Source organism: Brassica napus, chromosome C5 (assembly GCF_020379485.1).
Source record: "Brassica napus cultivar Da-Ae chromosome C5, Da-Ae, whole genome shotgun sequence".
Lineage (NCBI taxonomy): Eukaryota > Viridiplantae > Streptophyta > Magnoliopsida > Brassicales > Brassicaceae > Brassica > Brassica napus.
The window spans coordinates 45,445,910-45,464,575 of NC_063448.1; the positions used below are offsets into that span (position 1 = coordinate 45,445,910).

The 18,666-nt window shown below is 43.2% G+C and overlaps 3 protein-coding genes across 3 annotated transcripts; 1 reads left to right on the forward strand and 2 right to left on the reverse strand.

Annotated features, from left to right (window-relative positions):
• Positions 1-560: 560 nt before the first annotated feature.
• Positions 561-15,663, forward strand: LOC111211802. The gene is made up of 4 exons (XM_048757534.1): positions 561-1,055; positions 1,133-1,158; positions 1,667-1,807; positions 8,387-15,663. The coding sequence occupies exon 4, from the start codon at positions 12,463-12,465 to the stop codon at positions 15,661-15,663; it is 3,201 nt and encodes a 1,066-aa protein (XP_048613491.1). The 5' UTR covers positions 561-1,055; positions 1,133-1,158; positions 1,667-1,807; positions 8,387-12,462.
• LOC125587295 lies at positions 4,066-4,710 on the reverse strand. The gene has a single exon (XM_048757533.1). The coding sequence runs from the start codon at positions 4,708-4,710 to the stop codon at positions 4,066-4,068; it is 645 nt and encodes a 214-aa protein (XP_048613490.1).
• On the reverse strand, positions 8,727-10,501 carry LOC111211807. The gene is made up of 2 exons (XM_022713090.1): positions 9,065-10,501; positions 8,727-8,969 (listed from the first exon to the last, which is right to left on the reverse strand). Exons 1-2 carry the CDS (start codon positions 10,499-10,501, stop codon positions 8,727-8,729), a joined length of 1,680 nt encoding a protein of 559 aa, XP_022568811.1.
• Positions 15,664-18,666: the final 3,003 nt, after the last annotated feature.

The following is an 18,666-nucleotide window of genomic DNA, read 5'->3' on the forward strand; positions in this document are numbered from 1 at the left end:
TTATTATATATAATATTACCACAAATATTGAATTTAATAATTGGAATACTTATATATATTTTAAAATATTTATATTGACTATTAATTTCGGATTTTTCGGGTTACCCGTTCGGATTCGGTTAATACCACTTCGGGTTCGGATATTTTTTGTACCACCCTACGAAACCCGTTCGGATATTTTACGTTTCGGGTCGGATAACGGGTCGGATTTTTCGGTTCGGGTTCGGTTCGGATTTCGGGTTCCGGATTTTATGCCCAGGCCTAATGGCAGTTTTAAGAGTGATGTTTGCAGAGAAAATGGTGGAGTTCGGCCTAACTCTAATGATCTCGTCCGATTAACGAAGAAGCTGGGGGAGTTCTGCGTAGCTGAGAGACGATGAAACCGATTGCCGACGGAGTTGATGGCGGCGAGCTGATGACGACGGAGGAGCTGATAACGGTGGAGCTGAATCTGATCACACAAAGGTAAGAGATGATAAAGATCTCAATTTCTCTCTAATATTTTTTTTTAAATATATAATTAGAAAATAAGCCGATGGACACTATGGCAATTCGCCTCTTTAATGAAACCTATTTGAAATCAGAAGGACTCTCTCTCCTCTCTTAGAGAGAGGTTTTCTCTCAAAGAGATCTCTACCCTCTTCACAAAAACAGATCTTTCAGAGGGTTAGAGCACCATTAACCCAGGTGCTTAATGGGTTGCTTATTGGGTTTTGGATTAAAAAAAAAAGGAAAAGAAAAGAATTAGAGAAGCAGCGATGCTTAATTAAGCCTCGGAAGCAGCGTGTCTTATTGGACACGTGTTGTCCAAACAACCCTCCGCGTTCCTTTCTCTCTCTCGTGAAACGGAAACGTCTCGTTCTCTCTCTCGACGACTCCGTCTTCTCTCTCGACGAAATCGACGCCTCCTCGACGCTAAGCGCAGCTCAAACCCGACACAGTGCCCAAGCTCCTGAAGCTTTACCTGCTCTGACCGACTAACTCATCGGCGCGATGATGTCTCCTCTGTGGCGATCGTATGATCCAAACCTCATCCAAGAACCTACCGTCTACAGGTTTTTCTATTCTTTTTTTCATTTGCCACAAAGTTTATTAGTTTCTGTGGGTTTTAAAGTTGATGGCTTTTTATCAGGTTGAATGAAGCAGTGATGCATTTTGGTGAGAGTATAAAGGAGATGTGTGTTCCTTTTCTGCTGTTATGACATACGTTCAAGATGTTTAAGGCTATTAGAGATCTTGTCTTTTTCCTCTGGAATCTGTGGATTTGATCTCTCTCATTCACTTAGTAGCCATAAGAATCTCCTTTTTGCTTTGTTTATGTCTCTGCTATAAAAGATTACTAAAAAAACTGAGCCACTTGGGATTGTTTTATACCAGAATCTATTTACATGTTAGTGTTTGCTTGTGGAGAAAGATTGTTTATTTGAGTCTGAAGTCTTGTTTGCATATCTGTGCTATTGCAAAGTTAGTATCTTTTTAAAGAGTCAAGTAAAGGATATCAAGCTTATGTTTTTACTAGTTCCAAGTAAATGATCTAGAGATCTGAAGGACTAGCTATGTCATTGAGTCAAATTCAATCTCTTTATGTGAAAAAATGTTGTAATCTCTTTATTGTGCTTGAGAAAGGCCTGAACTTTGACATGTGTTACTACTTGGTGATCATCAGGTGAAAGAAAAATCTACTGAAAATGTGCAGACCTCTCAACCGAGCGGAACACACTCGGATCTTTCAATTCAAATACCGCCTAGACCAATCCCATTCGGTGGTGCCGGCCGTATCCCAAAAGGTTCTCTGAAACAAGCGCAGGTACATGTTTCTAACAGATGTTAACCAAAGAGATACAGACTTGTGAGAAAACTTGAGGTCCGCATAATAATTGTATGAGTAATAGATTGAGTCATGTGCACTGTTTTTGGTGTAAAGCATGTCAACGTTTAATCATTGAGAGAAATTGCATATTCATTGAAAGAAATGTGCACTGTTCTTCTTCTTTTTTGCATGCTTTGGTTTTTGTAGTTCATTGCTATAATAATTTACTTCTTTTCTTTATCTCTCCGCTGCACTTTAGGTTAGTAGTCTTGACTTACGAGTACTTGTTCCTTTGGCCATGTTATTTGGAACCATAGAATTGCTTGTTTCTGTGAGAACTAGAGAAAGTTTGAGCTTTATTTTGGTTTATAAATTAGTTGAAACTGTTGGATCACAGTAACCCAATTTAGCTGATTCTATCTTCTCTCCTTGTCCTAGACTAGTACACATGAAAGACTATTTGTTTTCATTCTTCTTAACTTGTTTCATTGTAATTTTCTTTTTTTTAAAACCCCTAAATAAGATATTTGTATTGGAGGACACAAATTTAGAGGTATCTTAAATAAAATTCTTAACACACATTTATTACTAAAAAAAATGATTAAGAGCCCCATTAGGGGTGCTAGGGATAATCATGATCTTAGAGTCTGACTAGAGAGGGAGAGTGTTCTGTTTTTTTTTTTGTTATAATATAAACATTCAATCGAAAGATCGAACTTTCGATTCCGCTTGTCGGATTTTGTCCCTTCGTTAGGCGATCATGATTTCTTTTTTTTTGAACTGATTTTTCATATTAAAAGCAAAAGGAATGAAAAAGATACAAGCCTAATGGCCCTTAGTTTTACACAGCAGCCCAGTTTTTCAAAAAGAATAGCCCATTAAGTGACCCAAATCAAGAATTATAAAATGCCCTAAAAGGCCCAAGGAGGAACATAGGAAGTAACGAGAATGGGGAGGGACTTTCTGTACGTGACGCTCATCACGCTAACCACCTCTGCATCATGATCGAAGACACTGCTGGATTGCTAGTACGGAGGGAGAGAATACGGTCCTTTATCTGCCTATCTATCTGTCGGATCAGAGAAGAAGGAGGACGGAAAGTCTGGCGGTGGAGCCTGAAGTTACGCTCTGATCAGGACCAGTAGAGACACGATTGCCAACAGAGGAGGGAGAGAATACCTAGGGGGATCGGCGATTCAGATGTTGTAGCTGATCAAGGACTCTGCTCCAGTCTCTCTCTGGAGTTTGAGTACATCGCTGAAATAAATAGCTCAAAATCTCCCAAGTGTAGGAGCATTCGAAGAAGAGGTGATTACGGCTCTCTGGTTGCACGTTACATAACAGACAGAGTGGAGAGGTTGCAAGGCCCCAGCCAATCAGTCTGTCTCTAGTTGGGCAACGATCGAGCACCAGCAACCAAGAGAGGAAGCTCTGTCTAGGAATGCCTCCTTTGTTCCACACTGTTTGGTGCCATGGAACCGAAGGACCATGCTGCATCAGGTGATAGTAGACTTGCCCTATTGAGTATCTGCTCGACTGTCTTCCTTCAATTTCCCAGACATAAGTATCTTCTTCTTCATTTAGGTGGATTGTTGTTAGTATGGCATGGACCTCAACCTGAGATTCAGACCGAGCAGGAGGAATCTGCCAAGTCCCATTAGTGTAGAGAGATGCCAGCGTTGCCTGCGCGGGTATGCCAAGAGATGTGGAGCCAAGTTGAAGATGTTGTCTCATACTTCCTACTTCAGACCAGTTGTCTGTCCAGAACCGACAACTTAGCCCATTTCCCACCCTTAACTTAATCCACTGATAGAGCAGCGGGCTAAGCTTAAGGAGTTTGTTTACTTGCCAAGAGAACCTTCTGTTTGGTGTTGTAGTCCATAAGTTGCTCAGGTTTCCTTGCAAGACTTCTTCAACAAACCAAGCTGAACGATCCGATAGAAGTAAGTAGTATCTTAGGCGTGTCTGAACGATCCGATAGAAGTAAGTAGTATCTTGGTCACCTTCCTTAAGCCAATTCACCCGAGATCTTTTCTTAAAGTAGCTCTCTTCTATCACACGTAAGAAATTCCATCTCTCCAGAGCCTGTTTCTCCAGCTCAAACAACTGAGGAGTAGGGGATTGCATCACTTGTACCTGCACAGCTTGTAACAACTGGTTAGCCTCACTAACTCTCATTTGTATTTGTGAAAAGTTCTCTCGGTTCAGTGCTTTTAGCTCTCTTTTAATTTGCTTTTGTTTCCAGCATAGAGCTGTTAGGTTCCAGACAATGCTTCCGGCTTGTGTCCATGCGTCATCAACCACCTGAAGAAAGTTCGGTGCTTGGTCAGATAGTTGTAGAATTTGAAAAGACGGATTCCATGGGTAGGAATTTTATAGGCTAAGTCAAGGATGCAGGGGCTATGGTCATAGGTGAGGGCGGGAAGGAAGAAGGAAGAGCAGTTGGGGAAGAGATTTAGAACTTGGCTGTTGATGAGAAGACGGTCGAGCTTTTTCGCTACAGGAAAGTCAGGTTGTTTATTGGTCCAGGTGAAAACCGGTCCTTGATAGCGAAGATCATAGAGGCCAATTTGTGTGAGGCAGTCTTTGAACTCCACCATACGGCTTGAAAGGCAGTTAACTTCGGGATTTGAATGTTCAGAGAAATGCATAACCTGGTTGAAGTCACCGCCCATGATCCAAGGAACTTGATCAAGCGAGAAAGTGTTGGAAGTGTTTAGAAGCTCCACCCACAGATCTGTTCGCTCCTCTGCCTCATTGGAGGCGTAAATGGCAGTGTACACAAAAGGTTGGGATCCTGGTAGCTTGATCTCGCAAGTGACTGCCTGTTTGGACTGTTGCAGGACCCTCAATGCCACTGTATCCTTCCAGATAAGTATAATTCGACTGTCTTCATCCATGGAATGATTCGAAGTATAGTTCCATCCTCAACAGAGTTTACTCATTAGGTGACTTAGGTTATGATTCTTGATATGGGATTCTAGTATGACTCCAAAAGAAGGCTGTTGGCTTGCAAGCCATTGACAAAAAGGGGCATGCTTGTCCGGGTCATTCAATCCGCGGACATTCTAAAAAAATATTTTAGTATTCATAGGGCTAATCAATGACCTCTTCACTGGGAAGAGGACCTTGAGAAGACAAAATAGCAAAAGGGTTAGAGCCAAAAGTAGATATATCTGAAGGGGCTGAAGAGAAGGAAGGGGGGGGGGGGGGCGAATGGGTGATTTGGGAACAGAGAAATAGTTTAGTTGGTCAGTGAATGAAGGGAAGGTTTGGGTGGAGCTGAGGCAAGGTCTTTTCTTTGGTTGTCCAGGAGGGGAGGTAGGAGAAACAAAAAGTGACAAAGGTTTATGAGGGAATGGCAGAGGTGGCATTAGTTTAAATGGATGGGGGGAATGGTTTGGTTTAATATGAGGGTTCTTTGTTGGGAAGGAGGCAAGGAAGAAGGGAGAATGTGGGTGGGTTTTTCTAAGGGAGGGAGGGAACAGGGCGGAGGGTCCGGGGGATGGGAGCTAGAAGAAGCCATCACAGCAGTACAGGCAGGAGGGGAAACCGAAGCCTCTTCCACAAAGGTAGAGGAACTATCCTTCTTAGGGACTATTACATTGGCTTCAGGTTCCTTTCCTTTACGATGGACTGTGTTTTGCTTCGCAGGTTGAGGCAGCTGGAGACAATTTTTCATAATGTGGCCAAGCTCATTGCAATGTGAGCATGTAGGAGGGACCCAAGGGTAACTAACCGAGACCTCCACCACTTCACCAGATTGTCGTGTGTATTCAACTACTGAAGGCAGCGGCTTGGTGAGGTCGACAGCAACTTTAACATGAGACATTGTCAGGCTGACCAAGTTAAGGATGAAATCATCAGTCTCTTTGGGCTCTCCAACAAGTCCAACTATTAAGCTATAACCTTCAGAGTGCCTCAGGTCCAAAGGAATTCCTTTGAGGTGTGCCCATATTTGAACAGATTCTAGAGGAGGAGAGGTAGTGGAAGCAGAGGAAGACCATTGTACAGCTTGAAACATGGAATCCCTGACATACCAGACTCGTTTTTCCAGTATCTTCTGCCTAAGATAGTCTGATGGGATCCTTACAAGTATAGATCGTGTGTGAGGATTGGAATGAATCTCAACGCGAGTACCTTTACCCCACAAATGGTTTAGAACTTTTTGGGTATGGTTGAAAGGCGGTGGGCGACCATTGAAATAACACACGATGAAGTCCTTATGCATTTCAGCTCCCTTCTTAAACACTCTATCAGGGATGAGCACACAAGGACGACCTGATTCAGAGACAGTGACTGGCGCAAGTCTACGGAGGGTCTTATCCACAGATTTACGGAGCCTTTCAGCGAGATTTGGGTGAGTATTTGAAGCTGTTTCAGCAAAAGACGGGGGAGGAGGGGGATGGCTTGACTAGGGGGGAGCACAGGTTCAGGTGGCACACAGGTAGGGTTTGGAGGGAGGACAATATTGGGTTTTGGAGTTGGTAAGTGAGCAGGAGGGGGAATAGTAGGGATTGAGTTAGAATGGTTTTGAAAGGGTAAGTTGGAGGAACAAGAGGCTTTGTTTGTTTGAATAGGGGAAGAAGTTTTAGGGGGAAGAAGTTTGAAGTTTGTAAGGTCATGAACAGTGTTCCTAAATCTAGAATTATCTGAGATAGGAATCACTGAAGTTGGTTTTTCCGACATCCCAATTAGGGATTCAGTTGGGGGGGGGGGGGTCTCGAATCCGAAGGCAATCGAGCTCGAGAAGTTTTAGAAGATTTAGTTGCAGTTGAGAGGAGGGAAGCGGGCTAAGGAAAGGGGGTTATCAGGGTCGGGGTCGGGAGGGGTGAGCAGCCGACTATCACCAGGGGTGAGACGTGACAGAGACAAGGCGGAAGCACTGTTGGCTGGGAACCAGGGGTTCGCCATGGACGAGAGAGAAAAGCACTTTTTTAATGTCTCCTTAATAACCAAAAGCTAGGCGATCATGATTTCGCTTTGGCGAATTTCAGTTTAAATAAATCTCGAGTTAGCTCGGAACTTTTGATGTGTTTTGATTCAAGCCAGAGCTTTTATTCACTCTTTTCATTTATCTCTGAGCTTGAGTCTGTCTTCTCCAATCTAGTTTGGTTGGAGATTGAACTGCTGCTTTTCACTGTGTTCTTCATTTTAATCCCGTTGAATACCTTTTCAGATATCTTCTTCACTGTCACTTCAATTTCTTTCTAGGAGAATCAGTCTTCACTTTTGTTGTGCCTTCTATGGCGTATGGTGAAGCCTCTCCGGTTGAAAGAAAGTTGGGTAAGATGGATTCTTCAAAGTCGCTGTTGGAATAGGTTCAGCAAAGCTGGCGTTTCTGAAACGGTCTAGCATAGGATCTGCCTTCAACTTTGACAGAAGATTCCCCAGACTTATTCCAGTGAAGTAAGGTCCCTCTGTTTGAGTGTTAGCGGCGAAGGTGGAAAGCCTAACAAGCGAAGATCATCAAACCCGGCCGCAAGCTAGTTCAGATCGGAACTGACGGCGGAGCTGTGATTCTCGATCCCCATCCATGCGAGCTGTGTGGAAACATGTCGAATTTCTGAGGCTAAAAGCTCATGCACGAGGATGTGATTACACATGTATCATCTCATCTATCCAGACGTCGTGTGCTCTTACTGCAATGTTATAGTAGAGATAATGATTCTGATCAATATATAATAGGTCTGGGTTTGGGTTAAGTTTTATTGTGATGATGTAACCTATGAGAATTGGGTTTAATGATGTGTATCTTGTAATTTAGCCTATGGGCTTGATAAATGAAATTGAAAGTCGACAAAAAAAAAATGAAACCTATTTAGGTAATTTTGAACCTTGGGTGCTATTTTGGGTAGAAAAACTTGATTGAAGGTCATTTGAGATTTGAGGCCATTTCTCTTGAATATATAATATAATCATTAACCCAAGAAAAATCAATGGAAGTGAAACAATGCTTGGAATCATTTGTGTGATGTGGAGATATGTGGAACTAGTTTTAGGTTTTAGATAACAAGTATTTACTTGAGGTTGATGCAGTAACGAAACATACACCATGAGGTTTGCTGAAATTCAGGTTTTTATTTTAAAACGTGATAATAATTGACGAATAATGTAGATAACTAGTAGAGAGAAAGTTACTGATCTCATTGTTAATCACATATTTTTGGTGTGTTTTCTCTTTTAACATCAGTCGCATGTTTTCTTATGTTTAGCTTCGTTAGCTTATAGTGGTCGTTTTTTGCAACTTGAGGACAGTAAAAGAACAAGTGAGATTTCCCTTTTGTAATTTGAGTCACTGACCCAAGCTTACTGTATGTATTGTCTGTCCTTTGAACACAAAGTAGGACCTCTCTCACTGTTTTATTATGTTTTTGTGTGACGCATGAGATTCTGCAACAATCCCACGTATATATTACCTTTATCAGAGTTATAATTTACTTATAAGTTAAACTGATTGTGTTAGAAAAAAAAAAGTTAAACTGATTAGCTCGCAACGTCGGAACTAATGCAAATCTTGATTGATCTGTTATTACTCTTTTCAAGTCTTGTAAGCTATTGGTTCTTACTTCTCAGTGACAGGGAAAGTAGGGACTGGTTCCAACTTTGGATGCAACTTATTCATGTCCACAATCAAAATACAGATACACAAACAGAGTAGAAGAAGAAAGGCATATATTAAATTATCAGATCATACAAAATTGGTAGGTGAAGACAAAACAGAAGCCGTGTGTGTACTGTGTACAAAACTATTAACTCATTTCTGGAGATGATACCGAGAAAGAAAGTCTTGATACGAAGAAGAACGATCTTGCCATTGAGAAACAAGCGCCTTGCACATAAACCTATCATCCAACACCTCAAGCCCTGATCTTCCTCCACCAACAACATCATCATCACTGTCTTTACGACACACTTAGGAGACAAACTTTGCGAGTTCTTCTGAATCATCTGTCTTTGTGATTGGAGAATAAGCAATGAACCGCTTCTTCTCCTTCTCTGAAAACCACATGTCATCGTCAAGTGGTATGGTTGTCTCGCCTGCACCTGAGTTTGCCATTTCACTAGCCGCTTTGGAGATTTGGTTGCACCTCTCAGCGAACTCTGCATCTGGCGAGAATAACTCTTGTTGTTCTAAATTTACACAACCGTTGCGGAGCTCGTGTAATGTTAAGAGAACTGGGAGTGGGAGAACAGGACCAATGAGATCAACACCAGGCCGCACTCTTGTTTCCACAAAAGAAAAGGCGGTACCTGCGGAAACTCCGGAACAGATAAGAACTCGAGAGACGGTTTCTTCTTGTCTAACAGAACACCTTCAACCTCAGTGTAGTTTGAGAACGCAAGCAACAAAAGCTCTATAGGTAAGCTTGACCAGGTCTCTCTCAACGCGATATCGAAAACGCTTGTTGGTGAGTTGATACTGTCGAAGACTGCAGTAACTGTGGAGGAGCATCTATCTCTACCGAACCCGCAGAGATTCAGCTTCTCGCATAGCTCCTCGTGGTAGGTTAAGCTGAGAGGATCGCTCTTCTTCTTCGAACCTCCTGATGGTCTATTTTTACTAATCCTCGATTCAAACAACTTGGTGAGGTTCCCTTTTGTGTAAGCAGAGAGATAGTCTAGTTCGAGGTATTTGAACCGACGAGGGAGTTTGTATATGTTATCATCAGGGAAGTACAATAAGTTCACCTCGTCAGAGGTGGAGTCTCTGTGAGTCACTACTCCTCCCAAGCTAGGAGAAGAACGAAACTTGAGTGCTTCTAGCTTCCCTGAGGATTTTAACTGAATCAAAGTAAACCCATCTGATGAACTGAGTGATGGAAGGTACTTGTTTAAAACTCCAAAGCCAAGAACAAGAACTCTCTTCTTCTGCCAATCGATCCAGACGGGGAGAGACTCTTTCATTATCACTTCTCTAATTGCACAATCTCCACATAGACATTTACCAGCTGGTGAGAGTAGATTGTGTGGAAGCTCCCAGACATACAAGGAAGAAGGATCACTGGCAACAGAAGGAGAAGGTCCATAACAGAACATCTGAGACTCTGCATTCCAAAACGACCCTACTACAACGCATGAAGTGGTTGATTCATCTGTCCGAAACCCGAGATCAGACAAGCTATAAACATCAATAAAGCAAAGCTTCTCAACATCATGCTGCCATTTCAACAAAGGCACTCCTGACCTCTGATCACAAAGATACAGATAGCTCCTAAAAGCTAGAAGAAACCCAAAACTATGGTCACTACTAGCCGCCTTGGCAAACGCAACAAACTCTTCAGCTCCAGCCATGTCCAGACTCTCAGACTCCAACAAAGCTCTCACACTACAACAACTCCCAGAGGTTCTGGTGATAACAAAAACTGCATCAGACCGAGCAACGATAAAAGTCCCAAGCCTCCAACCAAACTCACACCCTAACCAACACTTCCCTTGATAATCCTCCCACGAAACCTTCATCTTGCAACCTCTGAATCCACTGCAATGTCTCTCATTCAGTTCAAACACAAAGACCTCGCCGTTCTCTAACAACACCAAACACTCTCCACTAAGCTGAGAGCTCCAAGAAGCGCTAGCAACCAAAGAGCTCTTAAACTGCTGACCTCCAATGTAACTCAAAACCGGTCTGCCTCGAGACTCATCGTACTTGACGCAGTACCAATGAACCGAATACAGCAAACAAACCATAACGTAACCCAACTCATTATGTACTCTCAAATCACCAGCACTAATATCTTCAAAACTCTAGAAAAGAACCGCTCTTTCGCTACGAAGACTTCACCTTTATCCAAACCCATGACCTGGATGTCATCCCCGGAGACGGAAACCACCACGAACCCGAGCTGATCGGGGAAAGGAAGAAACTGATACGCTTTAAAAGGATCACTCGACCGGATTTGGAAAAGATATGAACTCCAAGAGGAGATCTGATGGAATGAGGGGTCGCACAAAGGTTGCGGAGTGGCCTTTGATATTCCCGAACCAGATTGTTGCCGGATGTGACTCACCGGTCCAACAAAGAGGCAATCTTGAACCGTTGCTTGATATGACTCACAAGACCAACTGATGCGCCTCAGTACATGGATCAGTACATGGAACCAGACCAGGATGGGGAACAGGACGATCAGATCATTCCAACCGAGGTTCAGGCAGACGACCGTTCCAGACAGACACACCGAGCCGTGTACCGGATCGACCCGCACGCAGCCGGAAAAGAACTAAGGCTAGAACCATGTCCAGATGACCAAACCGACCGTACCGGAGCCCGTCTTTCCCGACCAACTCGCCAAGCCAAGACTGATGGTCGAGCCGGAACCCACTTGGGTCGAGTGGAAATCGAGACAGACCATAGTCTTTCCCTTTTGGTCCGTCTGATCCGAGCCGAGTGTCCCAATGAGCGTACTGATGGATCAGCCGGCCAGTATGATCTGTTCTTGAACTTTGATGATCAAAATTTCTCTAAGGCACGGATTCTACAACTGTCCAAGGACTTGGGTCGTGCTGGAACCAAGTTGGCGCATGAGCCTTACCCGGCTGACCGTCCGGAACGCGCCACGCCTGTTCTGCTCCTTACCGCGAAGGAACCACTTGGTTCAGACGAACCTGGACGTTAGCCGAAGAGTCATCTTTGACCAGATCTGGAATTTAAGAGTTTAATACATTGTCTTTCAAAATTCTAGTCAGATTCGATTTACTAAGTCTATCTTTAATACATTCATATGTCTCTTTCTATTCCTCAAGTAGTATAAATATGTAAACACTTCTATCAATAAAATCATTCCATTTTCTTTAAACTTTTTGAGTCTTACTCTTTGTTCTTTGCTTAGAACTTTTCTAGTTTTCTTGGTGTGGTTAGCTCCAAGCAAACGCCCTTGTCCGTTGGTCTTGTGAGTCATATCAAGCAACGGTTCAAGATTGCCTCTTTGTTGGACCGGTGAGTCACATCCGGCAACAATCTGGTTCGGGAATATCAAAGGCCACTCCGCAACCTTTGTGCGACCCCTCATTCCATCAGATCTCCTCTTGGAGTTCATATCTTTTCCAAATCCGGTCGAGTGATCCTTTTAAGGCGTATCAAAGTGGTATCAGAGCCACTCTTCCGGTATCTCTTTTCATTCCATCTTTCTCAACTACCATTTTCTTCATTTAAAAAAAAAAAAAAAAAAAAATCTTCTTCTATCTATCTTGAATCCGGGCCCCTCATTACCATCCATTTAAAAAAAAAAAAAAAAAAAAAAGAAAGATCTACGATTTAAAAAAAAAAAAAAGTTTCAAGTTCGATTTGTGGATTGGTGGTGGAAGAGAAAGCCTGCTGGCTGAGGAGAAATCCAGCCTTTGAGGTGGTTAAAACGGATTCCAAAAGCTAAATCTCTTATCTTTCTCTCTTTACAAAAAAAAAAAAAATTATTACCTTGTTTGCTTGAAGTTTGTCCCTTGGAATTCCTTGATTAGATCTTTTAGAACCTTGAGTATAAGACTTGTGAGTGATCAACAAAAATCTGAGAGAAACACGTGTGTGGGTGAGATCAAAACACTTGAGAGAGTGAGGTATTTTTATCTAAAGTTTTGTGTTTAAGAAGTTTCATGAACCAAGTGAAGACGAAAGGAGCCGACCCGGAAACTCAGTGGCCGGTTTATCTAACTTTCAGATGCGAGCCTTGAATGATTCTTTTACTAACCTTATGAATGCAGGTCTTGAGCAGATCCATATAAGGCTAGATGAGATCCAGAACAGTCAACAGCCGCGTCCTCGAACCAGAGCAAGAAGAGATCGCCCAAGGAGGCCAAACCGGTCTGATGATGAGATCCGAGAGGAGGACTCTCATGAGGACGAGGACCGATCCATAAACCGACCTAGGAGGGGTCACAGAAACCAGGAACCAGGTGATGTCAATCCTTTTGCTAGAAATGAACGTGCTAATGATAGCTTAAGTGGATTGAAACTAAAAATCCCACCTTTTGAGGGTAAAAATGATCCTGATGTTTTTCTTGAATGGGAAAGAAAAATTGAACATGTCTTTGATTGTCAAAACTTTTTTGAACTTAAGAAAGCTAGACTAGCTGTTACTGAATTTTCTGGCTATGCTATTAATTGGTATGATCAAGTTGTGACTCACAGGAGGAGAACAGGTGAGAGACCAATTGAGACATGGGATGAGTTTTCCATGCTGATGAGGAGACGATTTGTTCCTGCTCATTATCACCGAGATCTCCACCAGAAACTCCGACGCTTACTTCAAAGCACTAAGTCCGTGGAAGACTACCACCAGGAGATGGAAACTTTGATGATCAAGGCCGATGTAGACGAATCCGTGGACGCCACTATGGCTAGGTTCCTTTCTGGCCTTAACCGAGACATCCAAGATCGTATGGAACTACAAGAGTATGGAACTGTGGAGCAAATGTTGCACAAAGCCATCCTGATCGAACAACAGGTCAAAAGAAAGAGCTACTCAAAGCCGGCCTTTGCTCTTAAACCGTCCTTTACTCCTAAGCCAAGTTATCAAGACAAAGGTAAGTCTTCTGCCACAACAAATACAGCTTTAAAGACTGATGCTCCTGCTCGTGTTGACAAAGGAAAAGCTATTGAGAATCCTAGCCGTGCAAGAGACATCAGATGCTTCAAGTGTCAAGGCCTAGGACACTATGCCAACAAATGTCCGAACCAAAGAGTAATGATTCTCATGGAAAATGGAGAGGTTGAGTCCGAGGACGAGCAAGAGAACAAGGAGGATCTTGGTCCTATCTTTGATGAGGAAGAGGAGTCCTTTGACTACCCACATCATGGACCACTACTTGTTGCGAGGAAGGCTTGGAACGGTCCCATCTTCGATGAGACGGACGGTCATGCTAACGGCCACACGGACGACGACCTTGGCCCGGTCTTCGACATTGATTCTGAGCCGATCTTTGATAAGGAGGATTGCTTTGACTATCCAGCTCACGGACCACTACTGGTTACTAGACGTTCCTTGAGTGTTCAGCCCAAAACCAATGAAAAAGAACAAAGGGAGAATCTCTTTCATTCTCGTTGTTTAATCTCTGAAAAAGTTTGTTCTTTGATCATTGATGGTGGGAGTTGTACTAATGTTGCTAGTGATACTCTTGTCAGGAAGCTAGGGCTAGCTACTCGACCTCTTTCACGTCCTTTCAGGTTGGAATGGCTCAATGAAACTGGTGAACAGCATGTCAAGGAACAAGTCACAATCCCTCTTACCATTGGACGATATGAGGATGAAGTTGTTTGCAACGTTCTTCCTATGGACGCTTGTCACATCCTTCTAGGCCGTCCATGGCAGTTTGATAAGAGAGCAGTGCATGATGGCTTCACAAACCGACACTCCTTTGACCACAAAGGAAAGAAGATCACGCTGGTTCCCTTGTCTCCATTAGAGGTTCACCAAGATCAGGTCCAACTCAAGAAGAACCGTGACCAGGAACCTAAGCCGGACGAGCCTGAGTCATCTCAACGAAACTCCAACTTCTTCATAAAACAAAGTCAGGTTAAGAGGTCTCTTTACTCCCAAAAGCCATTTCTTTTACTTGTGTATAAAGAATCTCTTATGGCTTCACTTTCTTCTGACCTTGCACCGGAGATTCCGAGTGAGTTGCTAGATATTTTGCAGGACTTTTCTGATGTGTTTCCAGATGAGAATCCTAAGGGATTGCCACCAGTTCGAGGCATAGAACATCAGATCGATTTTGTCCCGGGAGCCTCTCTACCGAACCGGCCAGCCTATCGAACCAACCCAGTTGAAACCAAAGAACTTCAGAAGCAGGTTGGTGATCTTCTGGAGAAAGGACACATCAGGGAGAGCCTCATCCCTTGTGCCGTGCCTGTCCTCCTAGTGCCCAAAAAGGACGGATCTTGGCGCATGTGCGTGGACTGCCGTGCCATCAACAACATTACGGTAAAGTATAGGCATCCCATTCCTAGGCTTGATGACATGCTAGATGAGTTGCATGGTTCATCAGTTTTCTCTAAGATTGACTTAAAAAGTGGCTACCACCAAATTAGAATGAAAGAAGGTGATGAGTGGAAAACTGCATTTAAGACGAAACTAGGATTGTATGAGTGGCTTGTCATGCCATTTGGTCTTACTAATGCACCTAGCACTTTTATGCGTTTGATGAATCATATCTTGAGGTCTTTCATTGGTCATTTCGTGGTTGTTTACTTTGATGATATTCTCATCTACAGCAAGAATCTTGATGATCATAAGATACACTTGAAATCTGTTCTTGATGTTCTACGGAAAGAAAAACTTTTTGCAAATCTTGAAAAATGCTCTTTTGGAACAGATCACGTGGTGTTCTTAGGCTTTGTTGTAGGTGCTGATGGGCTCAGAGTGGACGAGGAAAAGATCAAAGCCATCCGAGATTGGCCGAGTCCAACGACTGTGGGCGAAGTAAGAAGTTTCCATGGCCTAGCCGGCTTCTACAGACGGTTCGTCCAGGATTTCAGTACCATAGCCGCTCCGCTTACTGAGGTAATCAAAAAGAACATGGGGTTCAAGTGGGAACAAGCCCAAGAGGAGGCATTCCAGATTCTAAAAGGGAAGTTAACTCATGCTCCTTTGCTTACTCTCCCTGATTTCTCTAAGACTTTTGAGATCGAATGTGATGCTTCGGGTGTTGGTATTGGTGCTGTTCTCATGCAGGATAGGAAACCCATTGCTTACTTCAGTGAGAAACTTGGAGGAGCCACGCTCAACTACCCCACTTATGACCAGGAGTTGTATGCTTTGGTGAGGGCTCTTCAGACATGGCAGCATTATCTTTGGCCAAAAGAGTTTGTGATCCACACTGATCATCAGTCCTTGAAACACCTTAAGGGCCAGCAAAGCTGAACAAGAGACATGCCCGTTGGGTCGAGTTCATTGAGACCTTTCCTTATGTGATCAAATACAAACAAGGTAAGGACAATGTGGTGGCTGATGCCTTGTCCAGGAGGTATGTTCTTCTTTCAGCTCTTGAAACAAAGTTGCTTGGTTTCGAATTTATCAAAGATCTTTATGCAACTGATTCGGATTTCAAAGAAGTGTTCAGAAAATGTTCCAAAACGGCCTATGGAAAGTACCATCAAGCTTCTGGATTTTTATTCTTTGATAACCGTTTGTGTGTGCCCCAATGTTCTTTGAGGGAGTTGTTTCTTAGGGAAGCTCATGGAGGAGGCCTTATGGGACACTTTGGAGTCAAGAAAACGCACAAGGTGGTGAATGAGCACTTCTATTGGCCGAGCTTGATGAAGGATGTGGAACGGATCTGTGGCCGATGTGTGGTTTGCAAGAAAGCCAAGTCTAAATCTAAAAACCAAGGTTTGTATTCTGCTCTTCCCATTCCTTCTCATCCTTGGGTAGACATATCTATGGACTTTGTGCTTGGATTGCCTAGGTCTAAATCTGGTCGAGACTCTATCTTTGTTGTGGTCGATAGATTCTCTAAAATGGCTCATTTCATACCTTGTCATAAGACTGATGATGCTGTGCAAGTTGCTGATCTATTCTTTAGGGAAATTGTTAGATTGCACGGAATGCCTAAGACTATTGTTTCTGATCGTGATGCTAAGTTCCTTAGTTATTTCTGGAAAACGTTATGGTCTAAACTAGGAACTAGATTGATGTTTTCCACCACTTGTCATCCTCAAACGGATGGACAAACTGAAGTTGTGAACCGAACCTTGTCTGCATTGCTTAGGTCATTGGTTAAGAAAAATCTTAGACTTTGGGAAGAATGTTTGCCTCATGTTGAATTCGCTTACAATCATTCATTGCATTCTTCTACTAAATTCTCTCCTTTTGAGGTTGTTTATGGTTTCAATCCCTTATCTCCACTTGATCTTTTGCCTTTGCCTTTGAGTGAAAGAGTTAGTACAGATGGCAAGAGGAAAGCTGATACAATCAAGAAGTTGCATGAGACAGTTCGTGCGAACATTGAAGCCAAGACCGAGGTGTACACAAGGAAGGCAAACAAGAAGAAAAAGAAGGTCATTTTTGAGGAGGGTGATCTTGTTTGGGTTCATCTTAGGAAGGAACGATTTCCGGAAGAAAGAAAGTCCAAACTCATGCCAAAGGTCGATGGTCCTTTTCAGATTCTTAAGAAAATCCATGACAATGCTTATCAGCTTGACTTGCAAGGTAAGTATGACATTTCCTCAAGCTTTAATGTTTCTGATTTATCTCCTTTTCTTGCAGATGATCCAGATTTGTGGACAAATCCTTTTCAAGAGGGAGGGAATGATGCGCCTCAGTACATGGATCAGTACATGGAACCAGACCAGGATGGGGAACAGGACGATCAAATCATTCCAACCGAGGTTCAGGCAGACGACCGTTCCAGACAGACACACCGAGCCGTGTACCGGATCGACCCGCACGCAGCCGGAAAAGAACTAAGGCTAGAACCATGTACAGATGACCAAACCGACCGTACCGGAGCCCGTCTTTCCCGACCAACTCGCCAAGCCAAGACTGATGGTCGAGCCGGAACCCACTTGGGTCGAGTGGAAATCGAGACAGACCATAGTCTTTCCCTTTTGGTCCGTCTGATCCGAGCCGAGTGTCCCGATGAGCGTACTGATGGATCAGCCGGCCAGTATGATCAGTTCTTGAACTTTGATGATCAAAATTTCTCTAAGGCACGGATTCTACAACTGTCCAAGGACTTGGGTCGTGCTGGAACCAAGTTGGCGCATGAGCCTTACCCGGCTGACCGTCCGGAACGCGCCACGCCCGTTCTGCTCCTTACCGCGAAGGAACCACTTGGTTCAGACGAACCTGGACGTTAGCCGAAGAGTCATCTTTGACCAGATCTGGAATTTAAGAGTTTAATACATTGTCTTTCAAAATTCTAGTCAGATTCGATTTACTAAGTCTATCTTTAATACATTCATATGTCTCTTTCTATTCCTCAAGTAGTATAAATATGTAAACACTTCTATCAATAAAATCATTCCATTTTCTTTAAACTTTTTGAGTCTTACTCTTTGTTCTTTGCTTAGAACTTTTCTAGTTTTCTTGGTGTGGTTAGATCCAAGCAAACGCCCTTGTCCGTTGGTCTTGTGAGTCATATCAAGCAACGGTTCAAGATTGCCTCTTTGTTGGACCGGTGAGTCACATCCGGCAACAATCTGGCTCGGGAATATCAAAGGCCACTCCGCAACCTTTGTGCGACCCCTCATTCCATCAGATCTCCTCTTGGAGTTCATATCTTTTCCAAATCCGGTCGAGTGATCCTTTTAAGGCGTATCACCAACGGACAAGGGCGTTTGCTTGGAGCTAACCACACCAAGAAAACTAGAAAAGTTCTAAGCAAAGAACAAAGAGTAAGACTCAAAAAGTTTAAAGAAAATGGAATGATTTTATTGATAGAAGTGTTTACATATTTATACTACTTGAGGAATAGAAAGAGACATATGAATGTATTAAAGATAGACTTAGTAAATCGAATCTGACTAGAATTTTGAAAGACAATGTATTAAACTCTTAAATTCCAGATCTGGTCAAAGATGACTCTTCGGTTAACGTCCAGGTTCGTCTGAACCAAGTGGTTCCTTCGCGGTAAGGAGCAGAACGGGCGTGGCGCGTTCCGGACGGTCAGCCGGGTAAGGCTCATGCGCCAACTTGGTTCCAGCACGACCCAAGTCCTTGGACAGTTGTAGAATCCGTGCCTTAGAGAAATTTTGATCATCAAAGTTCAAGAACTGATCATACTGGCCGGCTGATCCATCAGTACGCTCATCGGGACACTCGGCTCGGATCAGACGGACCAAAAGGGAAAGACTATGGTCTGTCTCGATTTCCACTTGACCCAAGTGGGTTCCGGCTCGACCATCAATCTTGGCTTGGCGAGTT